This window comes from Scomber scombrus, chromosome 8, assembly GCF_963691925.1.
Source record: "Scomber scombrus chromosome 8, fScoSco1.1, whole genome shotgun sequence".
In the NCBI taxonomy this organism is placed as follows: Eukaryota; Metazoa; Chordata; class Actinopteri; order Scombriformes; family Scombridae; genus Scomber; species Scomber scombrus.
In genome coordinates this window covers 27,716,623-27,742,048 of record NC_084977.1, presented here as the reverse complement: position 1 = coordinate 27,742,048, position 25,426 = coordinate 27,716,623, and the positions used below count along the sequence as shown (strand labels likewise).

General features: G+C 36.2%; 2 protein-coding genes across 2 annotated transcripts in view; both read left to right on the top strand.

Annotated features, from left to right (window-relative positions):
* LOC133985167 (complement factor H-like) overlaps window positions 1-2,807 on the top strand; it is a 47,638-nt gene extending 44,831 nt beyond the window's left edge. Inside the window, exons 21-22 of the mRNA XM_062424755.1 lie at window positions 1,758-1,937; window positions 2,475-2,807. Coding sequence (XP_062280739.1) covers window positions 1,758-1,937; window positions 2,475-2,668 — 374 coding nt within the window. The 3' untranslated portion in view covers window positions 2,669-2,807. The remainder of the gene's footprint in view (window positions 1-1,757; window positions 1,938-2,474) is intronic.
* A 4,682-nt stretch (window positions 2,808-7,489) lies between these two features.
* LOC133985172 (complement factor H-like) overlaps window positions 7,490-25,426 on the top strand; it is a 30,028-nt gene continuing 12,091 nt past the window's right edge. The window contains exons 1-10 of the mRNA XM_062424767.1: window positions 7,490-7,644; window positions 8,719-8,901; window positions 9,606-9,779; window positions 19,864-20,040; window positions 20,409-20,576; window positions 21,232-21,396; window positions 21,566-21,745; window positions 21,843-22,028; window positions 22,543-22,701; window positions 23,333-23,500. Coding sequence (XP_062280751.1) covers window positions 7,575-7,644; window positions 8,719-8,901; window positions 9,606-9,779; window positions 19,864-20,040; window positions 20,409-20,576; window positions 21,232-21,396; window positions 21,566-21,745; window positions 21,843-22,028; window positions 22,543-22,701; window positions 23,333-23,500 — 1,630 coding nt within the window. The 5' untranslated portion in view covers window positions 7,490-7,574. The remainder of the gene's footprint in view (window positions 7,645-8,718; window positions 8,902-9,605; window positions 9,780-19,863; window positions 20,041-20,408; window positions 20,577-21,231; window positions 21,397-21,565; window positions 21,746-21,842; window positions 22,029-22,542; window positions 22,702-23,332; window positions 23,501-25,426) is intronic.

The window sequence follows — 25,426 nt, the reverse complement described above, 5'->3', positions numbered from 1 at the left end:
ACCTGACGTGACTGTGACGAGTATCACAAGACTTTTATGGTAGAAAGAGAGAGACGCAGACAGGGAGCAAACGGAGCTTTCAGCAGCACATCAGGAACAAACCGATTCATAACTTTGTAATCGGGCCATCGGCCGGTTCATGCTACGTATAAACCGATTTAGGGGTCTGTGTACCGATGCACTCGCATCGTTTAAATCAAAACCGATTTACCGATCAAATCGGTTATTTGTTACACCCCTAGTATTTATGGTTGTTATCTATCTATCTATCTAGACATTCATGAGAGAGAGAATACTCTCGCACCATAGTGTGGCAAGCTGGATATGTAACATGGCCAGGACCCACCATCAAATCCTGACAAAACAACAAATATGCCTTTATTTCCACTTTAATATTCTGATTGATTGAGTCCAAATCAGGCGGGGAGTTCCAGTCCTCTGAAATGATGCCAACGCGGAAGTGTTGGCATCATTTACAAATGTAAATGTGATCCACCCACTCTAAATACCTGTTTCTAAATGTTAACTCGTTTTCAAGCCTTTGACTATTTTCTTCTTCTTGGAATATAACTGTTGTTCTTAGTGTTTCATGTTTAATATAAATATTTTAGGGCACATTTTACTAGGTATTAACATGTAATATCGGTATGTTATAAGAATAGGCAAAAATGCATGTGATTGTAGATAAAAATGCATGTAAAACACACAATTGAATCAACCAGACCACATTTCAGCTGTTGTCTCTTCCTGCTGTCTCGAGCTGCCGAGCTAAAATGTTCCTCTGCAAAGGAAAAATAAGTAGAGCCCATACAGCAATATCACTCTTGGAGATTCTTAAGGGACCGCTATGACATACAATGCAAGGGTCACATGAGCAACGTGGGTAGCCAAGGCAGTGCTAGTGGTAAAAAGCCTCTCCATCTGCACTGATGCTGCCATTCTGACATTAGAGTGCTGGCAGAATTTAACTGAATGCTTTTACTCTGACAGCAAAAACACAGATATATATTAATATATTCCAGGGGAAAATGCTGTAAAAAAGTTGTTGGGGAGAAGAGAGAGGCCCCACTGGGTGAATCATTTGTCTGGCACCTGGGCTTCAGAGAAATGTCATTCTGTTATGTGAATGTATGGTTTGAGTGACAATAAACTTGAACTTAAGTGGTGTTAGCCTAGTCAAGATTGCTTAAAATAATTTTTGGAATGCCTACGGCTTTCTCCATTTGTCCAGGAACCTTGCCTAGCAGGTCATACTGGTCCACTCTTGCATTGCTTCCCTTGACTTCCGACATACCATGTACTGTATGTTGACAAGTATGCCCGTCTTCCCCTGGGATCTCAATTTGTATATTTAGATCCAAGATGGAAAGGCCCATGATCAGATATCTTTTTCGGATAATGTAGCCAGATTAAAAGCATGTTAATACCAGGATGTAAATGTGGTCATATGGGTAACTAGTGTATATATATATACATGACTGTATACACTGTATAGATATAAAGACTTTTGACAAAAATAATTCAATTTTACTTATATTGCACCAAATCACAACAAAGGTTCAAAGGCACTTTTCACATAGAGAAGGTCTGGACCGTATTCTTTAATGTAATTACAAAGCTTTTCTGGGAATTACTCATTTGTTTTTTTCATTTAATTCACAAATACAGATCACAGTCAAAGATCTGTCAATTTAGAGACAATGTCATAATTTCACCTCAATAATGTATAAACTTTGTTGTCACCCACATTTTTTTAGAACCTTTGGGTTGCGGACGGCCACCTTTCATTGCAGATTCAGACACTATAACCTCTTCTAAAAGTGGCTACGACCATGAGGAGAGGGTTCAATACAGGTGTCAGAACTACTACATCATGAAGGGCGGGCCTTACAAAACCTGCTTCAATGGTGAATGGATTGGAGAGATGAGATGTCTCAGTAAGTCATGATTCCCTTTATATTGTTAATATTCCATTTCTCCCAATTACTTTGCATTTTCACTAAAACTTATTGAAAATACCGAAATGTGTAAGGTCCTGTGCTGAAATATGTCCATGAGATAATACAATCTGTTAAAAATGTGATTTACACATCATATTTAAAATTCAAATTCATTACTTCAGGGTCAAATGAGGTCAGAACCACTCTTATTTTGTATGTAATCATTTATTTTTAACTTATTTAATTTACATTGTTTTTGTCTTTTAATTTGTTTTTATTCCTTTTCTTTATGCTGTCACTTCTTCTGTCTTATTATCAGCTTGTCAATCAACTAACTGTAAAGCACTTTGAACTACACTAGCCTGTATGAAAGGTGCTATATAAATAAAGTTTGATTGATTGATTGATTAATATGATACTGATTATGTACTAAATGTATTTTTTTACCCACGACTGGTATTAATCATATATGGAGTATGTTGTACAGTCAGTCATCACATGAATGTAATACTATTCATCTGTTATCTCTTACAGAACCCTGCACTGTGGATTCAGCACTCATGAACAGTCATAATATCGACTTCCTATACATAGATCGAAAGAAGCTGTATTCAGAACATGATGATTCAATGTCATTCAAGTGTAAGAGAGGAACAAGACATGATGGCAGAGTGGGAATGCGTCAGAAATGTAATGATGGTGTGTTGCACCTGCCAACTTGCCATTAAGCGTTTTAGCCTGCTGGAAATGATGAGCATGAACTGGCTAGAAAAGCATGTAAAAGATAATCAGAGTTAAGTTGTGTACTAATCCACTGTCTGTACTTCAGTGTTGTGTTTGGCAATTTTAATAAAAACATTTACATTATGTTCACTCTGTCTGTTTTTATGCCTCTAAAATCAAACGCATGTGTATTTACTATCAGAATAAAGCCTTTGTGCCCCTTCTTGATTCTTTAAGGGAGAGTCAGGTGAGTTATTCTGGGGAAAATGTTTCATATACTTCATCTCAATAATGAATGCATCCTCAATAAGAAAACCATTCTTTTTGTAAAATATATTTTGAAAATATATTTTGAAATAAATCCAATGACAATAACTTAATGATTATCAACATAAAGAGGAAAGGTTTACATTTACTGTGTCTAGAAACTGTTCACTGCCAATTCAAACTGTTCAAATCAAATAATAAATGAATATTATAATTGTTATTATAATATTAAATTGTCACCAAATCCCATGAAAATACCAAAACTACTAATACATTAGTTTGTCCCTCAAGACTTTTTGGCCTGTGTTCTACTCAACCCCAAGCCCATTTGTTCTTTCTTAAGATGCAAATCTTTAAAAAAAAAAAAAAAAGACAAGGGGTCACAAGTGTATTGTAGGAAACATTACTTCAGCCTCAGATTTGCGGCACGAGTGAGATTCATGACAGCAGGATGATATAAGAGCAATCGACTCGAAACAGGGTGCCCATGTTGACCATAATTGCTCATGCAATACTCTGCCAGTGTATCACCGTGGCTCACTGATGTATTTTTAATAGTTTTTGGACATCAATGGAGACAACAATCATGGGATTTGTTGACAGAAAAAATATATTTTATGGTTTGATTTATCCTTTAAGTACTGAAAAAGTCACCGCTGTCACCACCTGTCGCTCTTAACCTTTTCTCATTGCCTGTGAACATAAGCCAAACAATCAGTGACAGCACAAAGTAACAACCAAACAACCAAACTTTTCATTTTTCTGACTGAGAACACATTCCCTTACATATTTGTATGAATTAGATGTGGATGCAGAGAACTTCTGGAGCACTAACTACTGTGAAAAGTTTGTGTGTAGCAATGCTTTGCACAGTACATTGGGCAAGTCCATGTTGTGATGCTCAGAGCACCGTAAGCACATAGGCTGGGGACAAACACACACCAATTCTGCTCAGATGCCTTTAACCCTTCTTTTTCTTCAGCTGTGTAGGAATGTGGGAGGAAATACACCAGCAAGAGAGAGATGAAAGAATAGAGTTATTATTTAATTGCCATCTCTTATACATAAAGAAAATAAAGATGAGCTTAATAAACTACAAAAATACTGCAGATTAGTATATTTTTAGTTGTAGACAAGATTTTCTATATGTTTGAGCCATTATGGAACATTTATGTGAGAGACACCTACGTTTATATGACAAAATCCATCACTTTAACAGGTATATAAAGCAAGTAATCCATGTTTGAAAGGGGCATGAGTGTTCAAGAATTAGTTTTAACTCAGACATTGAGAGGTTTGACTCATTATTAACTCAAACAAAAGTCAATAGCTTAAAATTAATATTACAATGTGTCTGTTAGGGTTAGGGTTGGTTAGGGCTTGGGTTATTTGGAAATGTGTGAAAATATGTTTTCTTGCCAATGTGCAGAGAAAAAAACATATTTATTTTTAAATGTTGTAAATCTAAATGATCTAAATAGTGTTAGGCTCTTTTCACCGCTGTAAACCTATTTTTTGATGTTGGCTGGTAAAATGGGTGCATTTATACATCAAAATATTGACTTGTTCAGCTTTTTTTTCCTTCAGTGGCCTGACTGACTGTGTTTAGTTTAGCTGTGACCCCCTACCTGCAGATGGAGGGATTACAGTAAAAGATTTACCTGAAAATGATGATCCCATCCTTCCTGATCACATACACACATTCAGTTGTGATGGTCCTGAGAAATCTCTACTTAGCAGTTCAGTGCTGACACGTGGCAAAGATGGCCAGTGGGATACAGGGACCTGTTTTTTTTGTTGTTTTTTTTCTTGCTGTAGAGACGAGTGTAGCCCCGATGGGACACAAACCCCTGCGTCAACAGCTTCTTGGTGACCGATTGAAATTTCTGTGTAAATGCATTTTCTGACCTTCTTAGACTAGAAGAAAAATTCCCAGCTGCCACCCTTCAGTTACTTTACCTTTGAAATAATTAAATACTCAGTTAAATCAATACAGAAAAACACAATTTGTGTCGAAATCCTGTAACTTTGGAGGTGAAGTAACCATCTTTCTGTTTTCACAGTGAGTAGAACAGCTTTTGGAAACATTTTGATTGCATAATCATGGCACTGCACAAAATATACACAGCACCGAAATTAAATTTGACACAACTAGCATCTCTTGGCTATCACACTAGCATGTTTTTGGTATAACTATCTAACTACCTAAATGTATTCATTAAAGAACGTCATTTTCAAAGCAAGTTCATGGGGAAAAACAATTATTTAAAGCATCATTAGATAGAGAAGAGAAACAAGTACAAACAAGAAAAGGAAAGGTGGAAAATACTAAATATATAGTAATCTACCTTTACTGGTAATGTGACTCTATGCAGTATTTCCTGCAATTAACAGCATTAGTTCGTTATCTGTTGCAGAACCCTGCACTGGGTGTAATGCTGCAATTAGGAAACATAATATTGCATTCAAATTGAAATTTGCCAAAAAGTCCATATTTAGTAAATAGAGGTCAGGTTTACCAAAGGAGGATTCATTGATTGATGGTGTGATGACCCTACCCTGTTGCCAGTAAAAACGTAACTTTACTGGAAGTGATGGGCATGAGCTTGCTGGACAAACATGTGAATCATTAACCAGACAAAATAGTCAAGACAAGTACAACTTATATTGCATGATCACTCAATATGTGCTTCCTGTCATTAATCATAATATAGGCTATAGTATATATTTCCTCTTTAAGTATAGTCATATACAGTGGATAGACTGTCTTTAACTTGCCATTTATTAATCACTCATGCCTTGCAATGAAATCATTGTTTAATTTAATGAAAAGTCCCCCTTCATTCAAAAATATTTGCTCATTTTCATACAATTTTCTGGCAGCAGACGCCATATGACGTGGGCCTACTCAACACATGTTTGACCCATTCATTACAGCTGTCGCCCTGCTCCCTCACTGTTAGCACAGGTGGCAGTCTGCTATGTAGGACATAAACTTCACTGATAAACCCGAGAATTGCATTCAATAATTACCTGATAAAAAGTAAAGGGACCCTATTATGTACATTTACAGATCTATATTTATATTCTTTGGCTTTACTGGTATATTTTGCATGACAAAAAAACTCCTTCTTGCCCTTATACTGGCGCTTCTTGCAGCATCTCAGCTCCTTAAACATTACAGTGGGGGCACCACCCAATAAACCTAGTGTGTCTAACAACATTTAACTACCTGAGTGAAAATGTAAAGGGAGCACCCCAGTTTAGCTACTGTCCTTGAGGCAAGGCAAGGCAGTTTTATTTATATAGCGCATTTCATACACAATGGCAACTCAATGTGCTTTACATAACTTAACCTCCCACTACTTACCTGTGTTAAAAACCATACAATGAAAATGGAGTACTACTCCAGTAAGGTGCTTCCAGTTAAAAAATAACACATCCTCCACACATTCATAAATATAATAAATTAAAAAAAATTAAAAATGTCACAGTTTTTTGTTTTTTTTTAAGTGTTTGAGTCCGTTCAAAGTGTGTATTGCTGTGGGGGGGAAATTGAGTTTGAGTTAGTCTGGGTTTTCAATGATCTGTAACACTTTTAGGGGGCAGCAAGTGAAATAGGTGAAATTCTGGTTGAGTACAGTCTCTGATGATGCCTGAGGCTTTTCTGAGGTAGCAGGTGTTGGCAATCTCTTCCAGGGAGGGGAGAGGACAGTCAATGATTTTTTGAGCTGTAGTTATTACCCTCTGCAGAGCCTTCTTGTCCACTGCTGAACACCCGGCGTACCAGACTGTAATGCAGTAAACCAGGATAAGGATTTGAACCAGTGATCCTGCCTCAGTCTCTGCATTTAGGTCCACCTGCTCCACCCGTGAAATTAGCAGCCAAGTAATATTATTAGTAGTAGTGGTGGTACTGATATAATCAAATTATTATAATAATGATGATAATAATAATAATAATACATTTTGTTCATACAAAACTATTTTCTATGACATATAATGCAATCCTTGTGGCAATTTTAATAAAACATACATGTTCTGTCCTCTCTGTTTTATGCCTTTTCCTATGAATCACATTACAAGAGTAAATATCAACATGATTTTCATCATAAAGAACAAAGCTAAATAGATTATGTTTTGTATTATTGTTTTTTCACTCATGGTGTGCAAGTAACCTATATTTAAAGGTTCAAACCAATATTGAAAAATACTGTCAAAATATTATAAATACAAAATATTTGACTTTGTCTCACTTTGTTAAACTGTGACCTAATACTGCTTATATTTATATGAGTAGTATGTCTTGTGAAATATCAATTGTACCATTTCATTATTTCATAATACAATTATTTTGTGCTTGTTCTGATTTTTAGGTAATAAGATGCCTGCACCTGTACAGATCATCTTTGTGTATACATCAATGTGTACAATTGTAAATGTTTCTAATAAAAAACACATTTTTAGAGGAATGTAAGTGTGTGTAAATAGTGAGGGAGGGTTTTGGGAGAGTTGCCCATGTAACTGAGGATGTTTTTAATGTGTTAATTCAAGACTTTGATCTGAGAGAAAAAACGTTACCTCAGCCACAAATACTCTGATCAGACAGTGATTCCTAAATATAACAACTGCTGGAGCCTGACAATGAGATTCTTTCACCTTCTTTGGGTTTTTATCCTGTGGCTGAACATAGATAAATCTTTACAACAGAATGGTAAGAATGTAAGATTTCTAGTGTAGTGTTTCTCTGTAGTTGTACTGCATCTGTGTAGCTGATCTTGCAAAATATTCAACGTCATGTAATCAAATATTGAGAACCAAACTCTTAATTTTTTTTAAAAACCTTGAGGTGATAAAATCTGACAAAGGTGAGGGGGAAAAATGTAATCTCATTTATCCACATTAACACTGGGAGAGGGATATGTCTTATTCAGGCACCAGTTTGCAGAAAATCCCAATAACAACTTAAACTGCTGTGGAGAAAAAAATTGACTTTTCTCTTGAATTTTGAAGGACCCTTCTAATGGAAACCCCTGTTTTAATGTTTGTTTGGGCACCTGAATATTATTTTAAGACAGACTTGAGAAATTGTGAATGTGCTCTTTAACAGTCATATGTGTAGAGAAGAACTGTATTTCTAACTTTCAGCAGTCACTATTTGCTAAGGCAACAGGCAATGGACAAACAAGCCATTATACCAAAGTTTGAAACTACACTAACTTTAGTTGCAGGGGCATGATGATGAGATAAAGACAACGAGAAAATGTTTTAAAAAAGGCATTTTTTTTGTCTCATATCAGAATATTCTGTAGTTACACCTCATTTGCCTTCTCATGAACAAATGTTATATGTACAGTCACATGTACAGTACCTGTAATTGAAAATGGTTTTGTCTTGTTACAACAAATTAACAGGAAATATGCTCAATTTCCCAACAAATGCAGCAATAAAATGTAAAGTGGACCGACTAGAAGGAAGCAGACATGAACCTGCTCCCAAAAATGTGTTTTCACCGGGGGAAACTGTAAGAGTCATGTGTGATTAGAAGTACTGGGTTTCTACATCTCAAGAAGTCTCGGCAGTGTCCACTTGCCAAGAGAACAGAGAGTTGACCTTCAGACCAACATGGTCTGAAGGTTTCGTTGACAGAGACAGATAATCATTGAGGATGATGATGATGATGATGATGATGATGATGATGATGATGATGATGATGATGATGATGATGATGATGATGATTTATCTGAACCTGATCAATTGATACACGCAATTCTTTCTATTATTCTAGAGGTTACATGCTCCAATCGGCGACAGCCAAATATGGAGAACTGGCAGAGGAGTCGGTGGTGGTCGACACCGACATTGGGTGACACTAGGACATTTACCTGTAGGCGAGGCTTCAAGAGTGTAGATGGTGATAGATCCGTCACATGCACCAGAGATGGGTGGAAACCAGATCCAGCTTGTCAAGGTATTGTGAAGTTAATCTTGTGTTAATTACATTATTTTTAATTTTCAGTTCACATTTGTGAAAGTTGGAAAGTAGCTTTGAAAAATCAGGAGAAACTGGTAAATAGTCATTTCCTAGTTTAGTACTGAATTTTGTCAAATGTTTTTCCAGCAGTATCTGAGGCTTTAGACACACACACAATACTAAGGGGGAGCTTACTGTTAGTTTGGCTCTGCATATTAGATTAGAACAATCACCATCCTTTTCCTTAAAAAGCATTAATTAAACGGTTATTCTTCTTGCGATAAAGCACAGTAGTAGTGTAGTAGACTTTTCAACTACAAGAAAAGAGCAAGATAATGATATGAGCAAGAGAGCAAAGACGTGAATGAAAGAAATTAAACCCAACCTGTTCAGCAATTTGTTTCAATGAACTGTATGTACAAATGTAGAAAATAACCATAAAGTAGTGGGAACATCACAACCATTCTCTGTCTCTTGATGTATTTGTTCATACAGTCCAATTCTCCAACAGTTATTTTTGCATTTTTTGGATTTGTATTTAAATATATTTTTTCTTTTAACCGGATCAATGTCTTATTGAGATTAAAATCTCTTTTCTAAGAGGCCTCATGTAATATAGAAGCAGTTTGTCATACCGCTATCATTAACAACACTCAGTATGTGAAGCACTGAATAACTGCATCTTGTTTTGTTTGTTTTAGAAATAACATGTGACCGGGAAGATGTCCCGAATACAGATATTGACGGCGATTACAAGCAGAAATACAAATTTGATGAACAAGTCCGTTATGTCTGCAAGGATGGTTATGAAGGAAGTTTTACTCGTACCTGTGGAGAAAATGGTTGGATCAAGGGTTGGTCTGATGGATGTACAGGTGAGGAAGTACAAAACACAAAACAGTTTTAATGATGAAGTGTTTTCAAATTTTCTATCCATTTATTTATAATTTTAAATACAAAAATCACTCAAGAGGTCTTATGGCTGTTTCACCAGCCTATCCCCAACATGTAATACAATCAGACACGTGAGAAAGGATCATGACATGCATAAATATCTTAGCTGCGTCCAGAGATAAACGGTTTCTGATTCGACAAGTTATACTTTATGGGTTTAACCATTTTTTTTACATGTTTGTCAAAGTTAAAATTTGGATCCAATATCACGCCATGATATCTAAAATAAGTGACTATGTCAGTCCTTTCGTCAGTGATGATAGTGTACGTGTTCTAATGTTGTTGTTTTATTAAAACATACCTTTTGTCTTATTAATATTCTGACTGAAGGACTATTGATCATTGATGTATCGCATTGTAACAAAGTAGAGATTCCTGTTGTTGTTGTTGTTGTTGTTGTTGTTGTTGTTGTTGTTGTTGTTGTTGTTGTTGTTGTTGTTTTAAATAATTTATACAAGAAATTCAACTTCAGTTTTTTATGATTTATTACATTATAACAGTATTATAGCGCACAATACGACCGTCTGATTTGTTATTTATTTTCATGTTCAGCATGATGGCTGCTTCTGTACTGTTTTAATCTATTTTTAAATATCTGATTTCTTATTTCAATATTTATTTGAATATTATATTTATTACATTTGTTAATGTAAAATGTATTATTTGAATATGTTATATGTTATCAGATTTCTTATTTGAATATTTGTTTACATTTTATATTTCTTATATTCAATAAATATTCAATAACTATTTATTCTTAGAAATACAGACGGTGCAAACTGTTTTAAAAGAGGGAGGATTGTAGCAGGAACACTGGTGTATCAGGTGTGATTGTGTGGCAAATGAAATAAATGGTTTACATGGCAGCTGGCTCATGGGTCAGGGCCCCTTAGCAGAATTTTGCTTACGGCCCCAGGGAGGCCAGGCCCGGCACTGACTCTACTCTGTCTTGTTACAACAAACTAATAAATAATATGTTCAATTTCCCAACAAATGCAGCAATAAAATGTAAACTGGATGTGCTCAATGGAACCAGGCATGAACCTGCTTCCAAAAATGAGTTTTCACCTGGGGAAACAGTAACAGTCATATGTAATGAGAAGTACTGGGTTTCTACACCTCAGAGCATCTCAGCAGTGTCCACTTGCCAAGACGATGGAGAGTGGACCTTCAGACCGATATGCCAAGGTATAAAACTATATCAACATCAGTGCCAGAGACAGACAATGATTCCCCTCTGTATTTATTACCCCATGATGATGATGATGATGATGATGATGATGGTTAATCTAATCCTGATCAATTGATACACACAATTCTTTCTCTTATTCTAGAGGTTACATGCCTCAATCAGAAACAGTCAAATATGGAGTACTGGCAGAGTAGTTGGTGGTGGTCGACACCGACATTGGGTGACACTAGGAGATTTAGCTGTAGGTATGGCTACAAGAGTGCAGATGGTGATAGATCCGTCACATGCACCAGAGATGGGTGGAAACCAGATCCAGCTTGTCAAGGTATTGTGAAGATAATCTTGTGTTTATTACATTCTTTTAAATTTTCAGTTCATATTTGTGAAAGTTGGGAAGTAGCTCTGAAAAATCAGGAGAAACTGGTAAATAGAGTCATTTCCTAGTTTAGTACCGAATTTTATCAAATGTTTTTTTTAACCTGAGACTAAAATTAGAAGAAATTCACTAAACTTGGGAACTAAATCATGAATTAAAACCTCCGTCTTGTGACTTCCTGTTTGTGTTCCAGCAGTATCTGAGGCTTTAGACACACACACAATAATAGGGGGAGCTTACTGTTAGTTTGGCTCTGCATATTAGATCAGAAAATCACCAGCCTTTTCCTTAAAAATCATTCATTAATACGGTCAGAAGCAGTTGGCGGAGGTCGACCCAGACATTGTATGACACTAGGAGATTTAGCTGTAGGCACGGCTACAAAAGTGCAGGTGGTGCTACATTCAAATTAATTTCCTAATTTATGAACCAAAAGAATGAGAATATTATTTTTATTACACACAAAAACACACAAGAATGAAGGAATTAATCATTATTGTCATTAAACAAAATGCACAATGAAACTCTGTTCAACTTTGTCAGTCAACAGGTTTCTATAGGAGGATGGTTTACCAGCTACCTGGGGAGCAGAAAAAACTTTGTCTTTCTGTACTGTTAACCAAAGTAAACCACCAGGAATAAAAAATAAAAAAATTACAGCAGACGATAAGATCCAAAAAGAAGCAACATTAAGTGCACATTTATCAAGCGTTTGCGTTTTTCTCTGCAGGAACATTTTCAGAGATTCAAGAACTTTTTAGGGTTCCAGAAACTTCATGTCAATTGAAGAAACCAGAATCTAAATGAATTTTCCAGGAACTGTCAGGGCAGAGCTTGCAGTAATAAACATCTCAAACTAGTCAAACACAAGCTTCAAAGCTTGCTACAACTTAAAGGAAAAGGCTGATTTAGCCTGGCAAAAAACAAGAGCATTTATCCTGAAATTAATGTATTTTCCTAATCATATTAAGTCACATACTGATGATATTTCTCTGCTATAACATACATTTGTTGAGGAAAAAAAACTCTTTAGCACCTATATTGTATGTAAGGATACATGTCACAGATGATTTCAACCTGGCAATCACAATATTGTGTGATTCAAGAATTCTGGCCAACCCTCATCCAAAAGATGTGCCAGCGTATGTGTCATTCAGAAATGAGTCATAGTCTAATACCTAAACTTTTACCTTTTCTGTATCCATACATTTTTAGAGCTTTTGGGTTGTGAGACACCACCAGTCCTTGATCATGGAGACGTCAAATACACTTTGAAAAGTCAGTACAACCATAATGAAATGGTTGAATACATGTGTCAGTTGTACCACACCATGGAGGGTGAACCTAACAGAATCTGCATCGATGGTGAATGGACCGGACATATGAGATGCCTCAGTAAGTTACAATTCTCTTCACATTTAATACTCATATTGCATTATTTGCAATGATTCTGGCAAGTCAAATTCTTCATTCAAAAACTATAATTGATATATTACAGTTGTTTTCTGAATGCTTAGGCACTATCTTTTAATCAGTAGGCTGTTTTTACATGACTCTACACACTAACCACAAAACTTTACACCAAACCAGCAAAACATTATACATCTCTTGCCAAAACAAACTATTCTTGCAAAACTCTTCAGACTCTTAAAAAATGTGTTTTTGCGGCAATACACACAAACCATAATTTGAATAAGCACACAAAGCACCAACTAAACACTGACAGTATAAATAAAGAACACTTGTAGATTTTGCTTTTTCTGTGTGCAGGGCAGCAGTTTGTCATACATGTAGTAAACACACATACACACAGGTATCCAAATGTGTAAAGTATGGATATATTTTCTGAACATAGTGTAGTATGTAGAGACCGATGTTCACAGTTTTGCTAGACGTGTGTTATAATATTACAAACTGAGTGTAAAGCAGTGAGCTGTGTGCACAGTTTTGCAAAAAGTGTGTTATACTATGTATGGAGTGTTAAGCAGTGAATGTGCATTCAGTTTGGCACGCATGGTAAATGCATTGGCTACAAGTTTTAATGGTTTCAAAGACAGCGCTTCAAGAATCACTGTTAGCATTAAAACACACAAAAATGGAATACTTGTATTGTATTTTGTATGATTTTGTATAGTGAATGTCATATATCACATGCTGTTTATGACTATTATTTTGTTTTAAAATGGTTTCCAGTGGTTTTAAAATGGTCATTTTGACAATGCTGATCTTTGAGTGAACAAAGCCATAGTCTAAAGTGGAGAAAGCTATCATAGTTTATTATTAGCATTACCTCTTCTATTGGAGTCTAAAACAGTAATGGTTTGCAGACAGTTATGAGACAAGAGTCAATGGTACAAACATGCTTTTTAAATAAACTGTGTAATTATTACATTAAAAATCAAGCTAAGTTTACAAGGCACTGTAGAGGTTTATTTGACCTCTGTAACTCTTTGTTGAATTAATTGATGTACAATCCTGAAAACAAAATGTCAGGTTACCCACAGAGGAAATAAAAAGAGGCTCGGAGAGTTATTGTAACTGAGGAATGGAGGCCAGCTGGCTAGTTCAATTTGGGACTCTCAAATCTACTTCATGGGAGATAGTCCCTGGCTATCCCATAGAAAAGCTCTGGGGACCAGCTGTGTACTGGCAGTTAACTAGACACACATTTGCCTAACCAATCAGTTAGTCCTCCACCTAGTGTATTAACCCCCAGTGGGCACCCTGTTTTCAAGTGTGAAATTGGTTCAACTTTTCCCCTTGTGGCCAAAAACAGCCAATGACTGTTTTCTGTCCTCTAGCCTCAAGGGCCCATTGTGGAGCCCAGGCAACACAATGGTGAAATTTGTGCGTCATGCTAAGTGTTGTCCAACAGTACTTTTCAGTTTTACAAGAGAAAATACTTTAAGGACATGGAGTAACTGGTTGCTTTGGAAAGTATGCATTTGGTTAACTCCCCCATCTCTGTTAAAGAGCAGACACAGAAACTTTTTTATTGGATAGCCCAGGACAGTCTCCCACACAGTGGATGAGACACTCCCATTACCAGCTGGCTCGCCAGTTGTGGTTGTTCACCAACTAGTCCTGTTATAGTCACTATATCACCAAGCTTCTTTATCCAAACTTTCACAAAGGTACAGATTAGTTAAAGGTCCAGTATGTAGGATTTAGTGGCACCTAGTGGTGAGTTTGTAGATTGCAACTAAATGAATACCCCTACCCTCACCCGCCCCACAAAAAAAGCAAAGGACCCTCTCTAGAGCCAGTGTTTGGTTTGTCTGTTCTGGGCTACTGTAGTAACATGGTGGCGCAATATGGTGGCCTCTATGGATGAGGTCCCTAGGTAGATATAAAGGGCTCATTCTAACATAACAAAAACACAATGATTCTTATTTACAGGTAATTATCATAGACTGTATATAAAATGGACGTAACATCCGTGACGTCACCCATTGGTTTGTGGACTGCTGCTTGGAAGCGAATAGTTTCCGATCTGGGCAGCGCCATCTTGAACATTTCCGGTGCATGCCGGGTAAGAAAAACCCACGGATTCTACTTATATGGGCATCAGGAGGAGCAAGAGGCGCCCTCCTGAACCTGTGAACCAATCAACCTGTCAATCACGACGTAGCCACGCCCTAATGCATACCCTGCTTTATCGTCAAATATAAAATCAGGGAGGCCAAAATTTCACAAATGAACATCATACTGCATTAAAGAAGGCTTTAAACTAGCGATTGAGACCATAAACACATTTTGAAAACGTTAACTGAGGTTAGAAATCAAGTGAGAAGTTTGTGAATTCTCCATTGACTTGTATAGAGACGGAAGTCCTTTTGACACCAAAATGGTCGCCCCCTGGTGGCCTTTTGATAGAATGCAGTTTTAAGTTACTTCCGCGTTGGCATCATTTCAGAGGACCGGAACTCCCCGCCTGGTAATTATACAGTAATACAACCATATTTATGAAAATCATTCTCCATTTCTGCCAAGTCCGTTCCACTAGATGTCACTAAATTCTACACACTGCACCTTTAATGGTTGTTTTTACAATGTGCCTTACAGTAATTCTTGCCATTAATAAAATGCTATTTGTCCATTGTCTCTTGCAGAGCCCTGTACTTTGAATGAAGACGACACTAGAAAACATAACGTTACTTTAAAATTGAGTGACAAGAAATACTTTCTTCATGATGAAATAATGCAGTTTGAGTGTGCCAATGGAGTATCGGTTGGTGACATGGCAATGCGTCAGAGGTGTAATAGTGGTGTGGTTCTGCTGCCTAATTGCCAATGAGAGTTTTTGTTAACTGGAAGAAATGGACAGAGCAAAGAGTGACACAAGTTTCTGTTTCATCTGCATCAGTGTTGTCAACTGTGGGAATTTTCAATAAAACATTCATGTGTACTCAGATTGTTTTCTGCTTCCATATATACAACAATATGTGAGCTAAAGTGTACAGATTTAAAGCACAAGCTAAATAGATCAGACTAGTCACACAGTACCTAGCATTTTTCTATGCAGCAATTCCTGCAATTAACAGCATTTGTTCGTTATCTGTTGCTGAACCCTGCACTGGGTGTAATGCTGCAATTAGGAAACATAATATTGCATTCAAATTGAAATTTGAATGCAAAAAAAAAGTCCACATTTAATCAATAGAGGTCAGGTTTACCAAAGGAGGATTCATTGATTGATGGTGTGATGACCCTACCCTGTTGCCAGTAAAAACGTAACTTTACTGGAAGTGATGGGCATGAGCTTGCTGGACAAACATGTGAATCATTAACCAGACAAAATAGTCAAGTATAACTTATATTGCATGATCACTCAATATGTGCTTCCTGTCATTAATCATAATATAGGCTATAGTATATATTTCCTCTTTAAGTATAGTCATATACAGTGGATAGACTGTCTTTAACTTGCCATTTATTAATCACTCATGCCTTGCAATGAAATCATTGTTTAATTTAATGAAAAGTCCCCCTTCATTCAAAAATATTTGCTCATTTTCATACAATTTTCTGGCAGCAGACGCCATATGACGTGGGCCTACTCAACACATGTTTGACCCATTCATTACAGCTGTCGCCCTGCTCCCTCACTGTTAGCACAGGTGGCAGTCTGCTATGTAGGACATAAACTTCACTGATAAACCCGAGAATTGCATTCAATAATTACCTGATAAAAAGTAAAGGGACTCTATTATGTACATTTACAGATCTATATTTATATTCTTTGGCTTTACTGGTATATTTTACATGACAAAAAAACTCCTTCTTGCCCTTATACTGGCGCTTCTTGCAGCATCTCAGCTCCTTAAACATTACAGTGGGGGCACCACCCAATAAACCTAGTGTGTCTAACAACATTTAACTACATGAGTGAAAATGTAAAGGGAGCACCCCAGTTTAGCTACTGTCCTTGAGGCAAGGCAAGGCAGTTTTATTTATATAGCGCATTTCATACACAATGGCAACTCAATGTGCTTTACATAACTTAACCTCCCACTACTTACCTGTGTTAAAAACCATACAATGAAATTGGAGTACTACTCCAGTAAGGTGCTTCCAGTTAAAAAATAACACATCCTCCACACATTCATAAATATAATAAATAAAAAAAAAATAAAAAATCACAGTTTTTTGTTTTTTTTTAAGCGTTTGAGTCCGTTCAAAGTGTGTATTGCTGTGGGGGGGAAATTGAGTTTGAGTTAGTCTGGGTTTTCAGTGATCTGTAACGCTTGTAGGGGGCAGCAACTGAAATAGGTGAAATCCTTGTTGAGTACAGTCTCTGATGATGCCTGAGGCTTTTCTGAGGTAGCAGGTGTTGGCAATCTCTTCCAGGGAGGGGAGAGGACAGTCAATGATTTTTTGAGCTGTAGTTATTACCCTCTGCAGAGCCTTCTTGTCCACTGCTGAACACCCGGCGTACCAGACTGTAATGCAGTAAACCAGGATAAGGATTTGAACCAGTGATCCTGCCTCAGTCTCTGCATTTAGGTCCACCTGCTCCACCCGTGAAATTAGCAGCCAAGTAATATTATTAGTAGTAGTGGTGGTACTGATATAATCAAATTATTATAATAATGATGATAATAATAATAATAATACATTTTGTTCATACAAAACTATTTTCTATGACATATAATGCAATCCTTGTGGCAATTTTAATAAAACATACATGTTCTGTCCTCTCTGTTTTATGCCTTTTCCTATGAATCACATTACAAGAGTAAATATCAACATGATTTTCATCATAAAGAACAAAGCTAAATAGATTATGTTTTGTATTATTGTTTTTTCACTCATGGTGTGCAAGTAACCTATATTTAAAGGTTCAAACCAATATTGAAAAATACTGTCAAAATATTATAAATACAAAATATTTGACTTTGTCTCACTTTGTTAAACTGTGACCTAATACTGCTTATATTTATATGAGTAGTATGTCTTGTGAAATATCAATTGTACCATTTCATTATTTCATAATACAATTATTTTGTGCTTGTTCTGATTTTTAGGTAATAAGATGCCTGCACCTGTACAGATCATCTTTGTGTATACATCAATGTGTACAATTGTAAATGTTTCTAATAAAAAACACATTTTTAGAGGAATGTAAGTGTGTGTAAATAGTGAGGGAGGGTTTTGGGAGAGTTGCCCATGTAACTGAGGATGTTTTTAATGTGTTAATTCAAGACTTTGATCTGAGAGAAAAAACGTTACCTCAGCCACAAATACTCTGATCAGACAGTGATTCCTAAATATAACAACTGCTGGAGCCTGACAATGAGATTCTTTCACCTTCTTTGGGTTTTTATCCTGTGGCTGAACATAGATAAATCTTTACAACAGAATGGTAAGAATGTAAGATTTCTAGTGTAGTGTTTCTCTGTAGTTGTACTGCATCTGTGTAGCTGATCTTGCAAAATATTCAACGTCATGTAATCAAATATTGAGAACCAAACTCTTAATTTTTTTTAAAAACCTTGAGGTGATAAAATCTGACAAAGGTGAGGGGGGAAAATGTAATCTCATTTATCCACATTAACACTGGGAGAGGGATATGTCTTATTCAGGCACCAGTTTGCAGAAAATCCCAACAACAACTTAAACTGCTGTGGAGATAAAAATTGACTTTTCTCTTGAATTTTGAAGGACCCTTCTAATGGAAACCCCTGTTTTAATGTTTGTTTGGGCACCTGAATATTATTTTAAGAGAGACTTAAAAAATTGTTAATGTGCTCTTTAACAGTTATATGTGTAGAGAAGAACTGTATTTCTAACCTCCAGCAGTGTCTATTTGCTAAGGCAACAGGCAATGGACAAACAAGCCATTATACCAAAGTTTAAAACTACACTAACTTTAGTTGCAGGGGCATGATGATGAGATAAAGACGACGAGAAAATGTTTTAAAATAGGCTTTTTTTTTGGTCTCATATCAGAATATTCTGTAGTTACACCTCATTTGCCTTCTCATGAACAAATGTTATATATACAGTCACATGTACAGTACCTGTAATTGAAAATGGTTTTGTCTTGTTGTAATAAACTAACAGGCAATATGCTCAATTTCCCAACAAATGCAGCAATAAAATGTAAAGTGGACCGTCTCGAAGGAAGCAGACATGAACCTGCTCCCAAAAATGTGTTTTCACCGGGGGAAACTGTAAGAGTCATGTGTGATTACAGCTGAGCAGAGATTCCTTTCTTTAATTTTTTATTCATATATTCTGGATTTTTTTTGAGGGAGAGGAAGGAGATGTCTTTTAAAGGATGTTTAAAAAAGATACATTATTTTTTTAAACCCATATGAGATACAATATCATATTATATAATATAATATTCAAGTAGAGTTTTTTTTTAGCAGCAAACAAACAGTCTAAATACTCTACACTGAGGGGAGACAATGAGACACAGGTGCAACACATTAGGGCGTGGCAGGTAATCACACAGGCGGGAAACACATGAGGGCAGGAAGTGAAGGACCTGAAACAAGACAGGAGGTGAGTTTCAAAATAAAACAGGAAACATAAGACAAGACACTAGGAGAATCAAAAAGTAACTTAACTAACAGAGCGAGGTGTGACAAAATTCAAACAGTAACTGTAATAGTTCATTTTTTGGGGATTATTTTTGGCCATTTGGTGCGCTGGTGAATATTTACAGCAGCAGTGTGTGCATGTATGAGGGACTGACTTACTGCTCATGTTCATGGTAATAAAGAAACATGTTCCCCAGTCCTCACTGATATTAAGTTTGGGTTCTTTACTGGACTGTTTTGTTTTCATGCTACATGTTGCACTTTTTACATTATATGATTACATATCTTTATTAAAATTACACTTAACTCAATTATTTGAATCCAATGTTCAAACTAGGATGTGAAATGCAGCACCTCAGTCAGTTGTTTTTTTGTTTGTTTTTCAGAGATAAAATGCAATGTTAAATATTTCCAGCATGCAGACATTGACACACGTACCTCAGAATACAAGTCTGAATACAAGTACAATGAGCAGGTTGACTATGTCTGCAAGAATGGTTATGAAGGACGTTTCACTCTAACTTGTGGGGAAGCACGTTGGATCGGGAATCAACATTGTACAAGTAAGAACATACAATACAACTAAAAAGTCAAATTTTGTTTTTCTATCCCTTTGTAAACTATCATCTTCATGCACACAAAAAATGTAATAAAAGAGCTGAATCTGGGACCAGAAAAAGATTGAATTTACATGTTTATGCACGTTTAATCAGGCAATATACAGCATGTTTATATTTTGAGAATTTTTCTTAGATGTTTACATATTTATATACTCATTCTGGAGTATGAAAACAACTGATTTAAAGTATCTGAGTTTATAAAGACCTGAGGGAAATCTTGTACATATTTCTTACTAAAATTCTGTAGGGGAATGGGGAAAACCTCATCTATTTATGTGTATTACTTCATTATTTAACATGATTTGTTTCAGGGGAACAGTGTGAAAAGCTTGACATCAACAATGCAGACCTGATCCAAAATGAAAAGCAAAGTTACAACCGGGGTGACAGAGTCCAATATGCATGCAGAGATGACAGTAACAGAAGATTTATTATTACCTGTGAGCAAGGTGTTTGGACTGGAGTTCAGAAGTGTGAAGGTAAGAACATACATCTTCAACAAGTACAGTTTAAAGGAAAATTATAGTGTGTGAGTTTGTGTGTGGTTTAATTCAGACATTTAAACTCGTAAATATCTCATACTACAGCGAAATCTACAGTCATGTAAAACCAACGTTTGCAGCTGGTGTAATAAAATAAAGGATGTGTATTGTAACAAATTTCTGCTTCATGCCCCATCTCTATCATCAATATGTGCATTTTCAAAATCCTGCTCTCTTCCTCTTTTTGTCATGTGAAAGTCTAACTGCCAAAAACAAAGTATTTTGCCCTGGTTTTGCCTCTCAGGATATATAGATCACATTAGCTTATATTCTACTGGAATTGAGTATAAATCAAAGAAAACAATGTGCTCTTTATGATAAGGTAAAAATGATTAATTATTAATTATTATGCCTAAAATATGTGCACCAGATTTCAAGGCAATCCTTCCAAATAGCTGTCAAGATATGTCTTCTGGGGAACATAAATGCTTTTATAACTCATGGCAATGAGATATATCAGTCTGTTCCAAAGTTGTGGACTGACAAACAGACCACATTGGTGTCCCTCAAGGGTGCATTCATACTAAAATTACATTGTTACTGTTCTTTGATTGATGCTATTTGGATGTAACTTTCTCTGTTTTTTTTATAGATAACTTAGCATGTTCCAAACCTGATGTTGCACATGGATTTGCAGTTGAAATGAATGGCACACTGTACTACAGCTGCAATGCTGGTTATAAGCTTTCCTCTAAAGGCTGGTGGGGTGAAGCCACATGTAATGATGGCAAGTGGTCTAACCTGCAACAATGCATTGGTAATACATTTTGAATGTCTTGCTACTATAGTTATAACTGACATGAAGCAAAGTTGCTTCTATTACACAGTGTTACACGGTTTACTCCTTTGAAAGCAGAAGTTTGGTTTACTTATTAGATGGTTGTTCCCTACAATATATCTAAGATTTATCATCTTATCCAATTTAGACATTAATAGGTGTGGTGAAGTGCCTCTGATCCCTAATATGGAAGTAACACCTGTGCGTGGACGACACCAAATCATCACAGTTACTTGTAAGGAAGGATATCGTGCTCAGATTGACAGCTTAACCTGTCGTGGTGGGAAATGGGATACCAATGGGAAACTACACAGAGAAATCTGTAAACGTGAGTCATCTTCAGTTTTATTTTATTAAATGTCATTATTTATTTAAAAAAGTGTATGAGATGCATGCTAATACTGTTCATGCTTCATCTCTTGTAGCTATCCAAAGCCTCTGTAAGCCTCCACCTAAAATACAGAATACAGTTGTTACGACTTCATATCAGAAGGAATACTTGTCTGGCAATAGCGTAACTTATCGGTGCCGCAACAAGTATACAATAGAGGGAGACGACACGATTACATGCGAAGATGGGCAGTGGGAGAAGAAGGACATTGCATGTACACGTACGTACTTTCAAAGCACTTCACAAAACCGCCAAAAGCAAAAGTCACTCACAAAAATGCTGAATTGCATTATAAATGTATAGGAGAGAATTTAAGTTTTCCAGTTTTGCATTCAGTGCCATTTTAAAGCAGACATGGATAAGTTCCATTTATAATTCTGATTTTATCTGTGTAGAAAAGGATACAAGTAACTATCTGGCAATAAGAAATGTGTTACATTTATGAATATGTCACAAAAAAGCTGTATTCTTTCCCAGTTGAGCTTTCAATTCATGGAGCATATTTAGCCTGAATTTGACATATTTATCTAATCACATTAAGTTGTCCACTAAGAATATTTCTGCTATCTGAGAAATAACGCCTTGAGAAAAACTCTTTAACATCTAGATTGTGATTGGAAATCAAGTGGAAAGAATGTTTTTGTAAAATAATACCTTTAAAAACAAAACTGCGATAACTTTATACAATCTAAATGCAAACGTCAGGTAACAATGTATTTCTTATATGTTTTTAGTGTACTGTAACACCGAAGCTAAACAGTGGAGGGTCATCGACAACAAAGACAAACATATGAATGGGAGTGTCATAAAGTATAGCTGTACCACTGGTGAAGAAGATGAAGGCACTGCAACATGTATTGATGGCAAATGGATTGAAACAGTACAATGTGAAGGTAAGGAGAAGTCTAAGTGAAAGCAGATTTAAAGCATAGGTGCTGATTGTATGAAGTCTATCTGAATACAATACTCACAAACCATAGAGTCAAGAGGGGATTTCTCAGTAGTGGAACTAGACTGTAAAGGTTGGGGCACAAAATCCACAGTCCTCTTTCTGTGTAAAAATGCATTGTACGGTTTCAGCAGTCTGAGTTAGCTCAATCAAGTCAGTATCTTAGTCTTGCTCGTCACATATAGGTTTATTGGCAGTATTTTATCCCAGGAATACCAAAAAGTATTCATATCACCACAGTTTAGCAAGGGAACTGTCTGGGGAATATAGATAGATAACTATTATTTTCATGCACACAAAAAAATAAATAAAAGGGCTTAATCTGGGACCAGAAAAAGATTGAATTTACATGTTTATACACGTTTAATCAGGCAATATACAGCATGTTTATATTTTGAGAATTTTTGTTAGATGTTTAAATAATTATATACTCATTCTGGAGTATCAGAACAACTGATTTAAAGTATCTGAGTTTATAAAGACCTGAGGGAAATCTTGTACATATTTCTTACTAAAATACTGTAGGGGAATCTATTTCTGTGTATTACTTCATAATTTAACATGATTTGTTTCAGGTGAACAGTGTGAAAAGCTTGACATCAACAATGCAGACCTGATCCACAATGAAAAGCAAAGCTACAACCAGGGTGAAATAGTCGAATATGCATGCAAAGATGACAGTAACAGAAGATTTACTATTACCTGTGAGCAAGGTGTTTGGACTGGAGTTCAGAAGTGTGAAGGTAAGAACATACATCTTCAACAAGTACAGTTTAAAGGAAAATTATAGTGTGACTGGCGTATGTGTGTGGTTTAATTCAGACAGATAAATATCTCATATTACAGCGAAATCTACAGTGATGTAAAATCAAAATTTCATTCTAAGTTTGCAGCTGGCCTAATAAAATAAAGGATGTGTATTGTTTAACAATGTTTGCTTCATGTCCCATATCTATCATCAAAATGTGCATCTTCAAAATCCTGCTCTCTTCCTCTTTTTGACGTGTGAAAGTCCAACTGCCAAAATAAAGTGTTTTGCCCTAGTTGTGCCTCTGATATTAAGATCACATTCTCTAATATTCTCCTGAAATTGAGTACAAATCGATGAAAACAAAGTGCTCTTTATGATAAGGTGCAAATTATGCATTATTAACTATACATTTTCAAGTATTCAGACATTGCAACTCTCCTAGAAGTTCCAGGAGTCTCACGCATACTGACACACGCACTTCTGAAACCAAATCCATACTCTTGCATGAAGATATACAGTTTTGACTGGGCTATGCCTAGACTATGTGTATCAAATTGTATGGCAATACTTCCAATGGTTGTCAAGATAACATGATATAATGTATTTATATATAATGTTTGTCAATAAGGATAAAAGTAACTTACTGGTATTAAGAAATGTGTTATATTTTAGAACATTAGAACAAAAAAGAGCTTTCAAGACAGCATCAAGAGCATTTAGCCTAGATTTGATGTATTTCCTAATTATATTAAGTTACATAGTAAGGATATTTCAGCTGTGAGAGAAATAATACATTGAGAAAAAAATCTTTAGCATCTGTATTGTGATTTGTTTTGAAAGATTTTGTTTTGAAGAATACATTTAAAAATTTAAATTCAGCAAATTACATTTTTAAGTATTTAAGGATACATGTCACAGATTATATCAACCTGGCCACAATATTGTGTGATTCAAGAATTCTGGCCAACCCTCATCCAAAAGATTTGCCAGTATATATGAGTCATTCACAAATGGCTCAAAGTCTAATACCTAAACTTTTACCTTTTCTGTATCCATACATTTTTAGAGCGTTTGGGTTGCGAGCCACCACCATTCCTTGATCATGGAGACGTCAAGTACACTTTGAAAAGTCAGTACAACCATAATGAAATGGTTGAATACATGTGTCAGTTGTACCACACCATGGAAGGTGAACCTCACAGAACCTGCATTAATGGTGAATGGACCGGACATATGAGATGTCTTGGTAAGTTACAATGGTTTGCAGACAGTTATGAGACAAGAGTCAATGGTACAAATATGATTCTTGAATAAATTGTGTGAAGTTATTACATTAGCAACCAAGCTAAGCAACAAGGCAATTTGACCTCTGTAACTCTACAATACTGAAAACAATGTCAGGGGGAAAGTAAACAGCCCAGTACGGAGGAAATAAAAAGGGGCTTGGAGAGTTATTGAAACTGAGGAATGGAGGCCAGCTAGCTAGTTCCATTTGGGAGTCTCAAATCTACTTCATGGGAGACAGTCCCTGGCTATCCCATAGAAAAGCTCTGGGGAGCAGCTGTGTACTGCTCTTTAACAGAGATGGGGCAGTTAACTAGACACACAATTGCCTAACCAACCAGTTAGTCCTCCACCGGGTGGATTTGCCCCCAGTGGGCACCCTGTTTTCAAGTGTGAAATTGGTTCAACTTTTCCCCTTGTGGCCAAAAACAGCCAATGACTGTTTTCTGTCCTCTAGCCTCGAGGGCCCATTGTGGAGCCCAGGCAACACAATGGTGAAATGTGTGCGTCATGCTAAGTGTTGTCCAACAGTACTTTTCAGTTTTAAAAGAGAAGAGACTTTAAGGACATGAAGTAACTGGTTGCATTGGAAAGTGTGCATTGGGTTCACTGCCCCATCTCTGTTAAAGAGCAG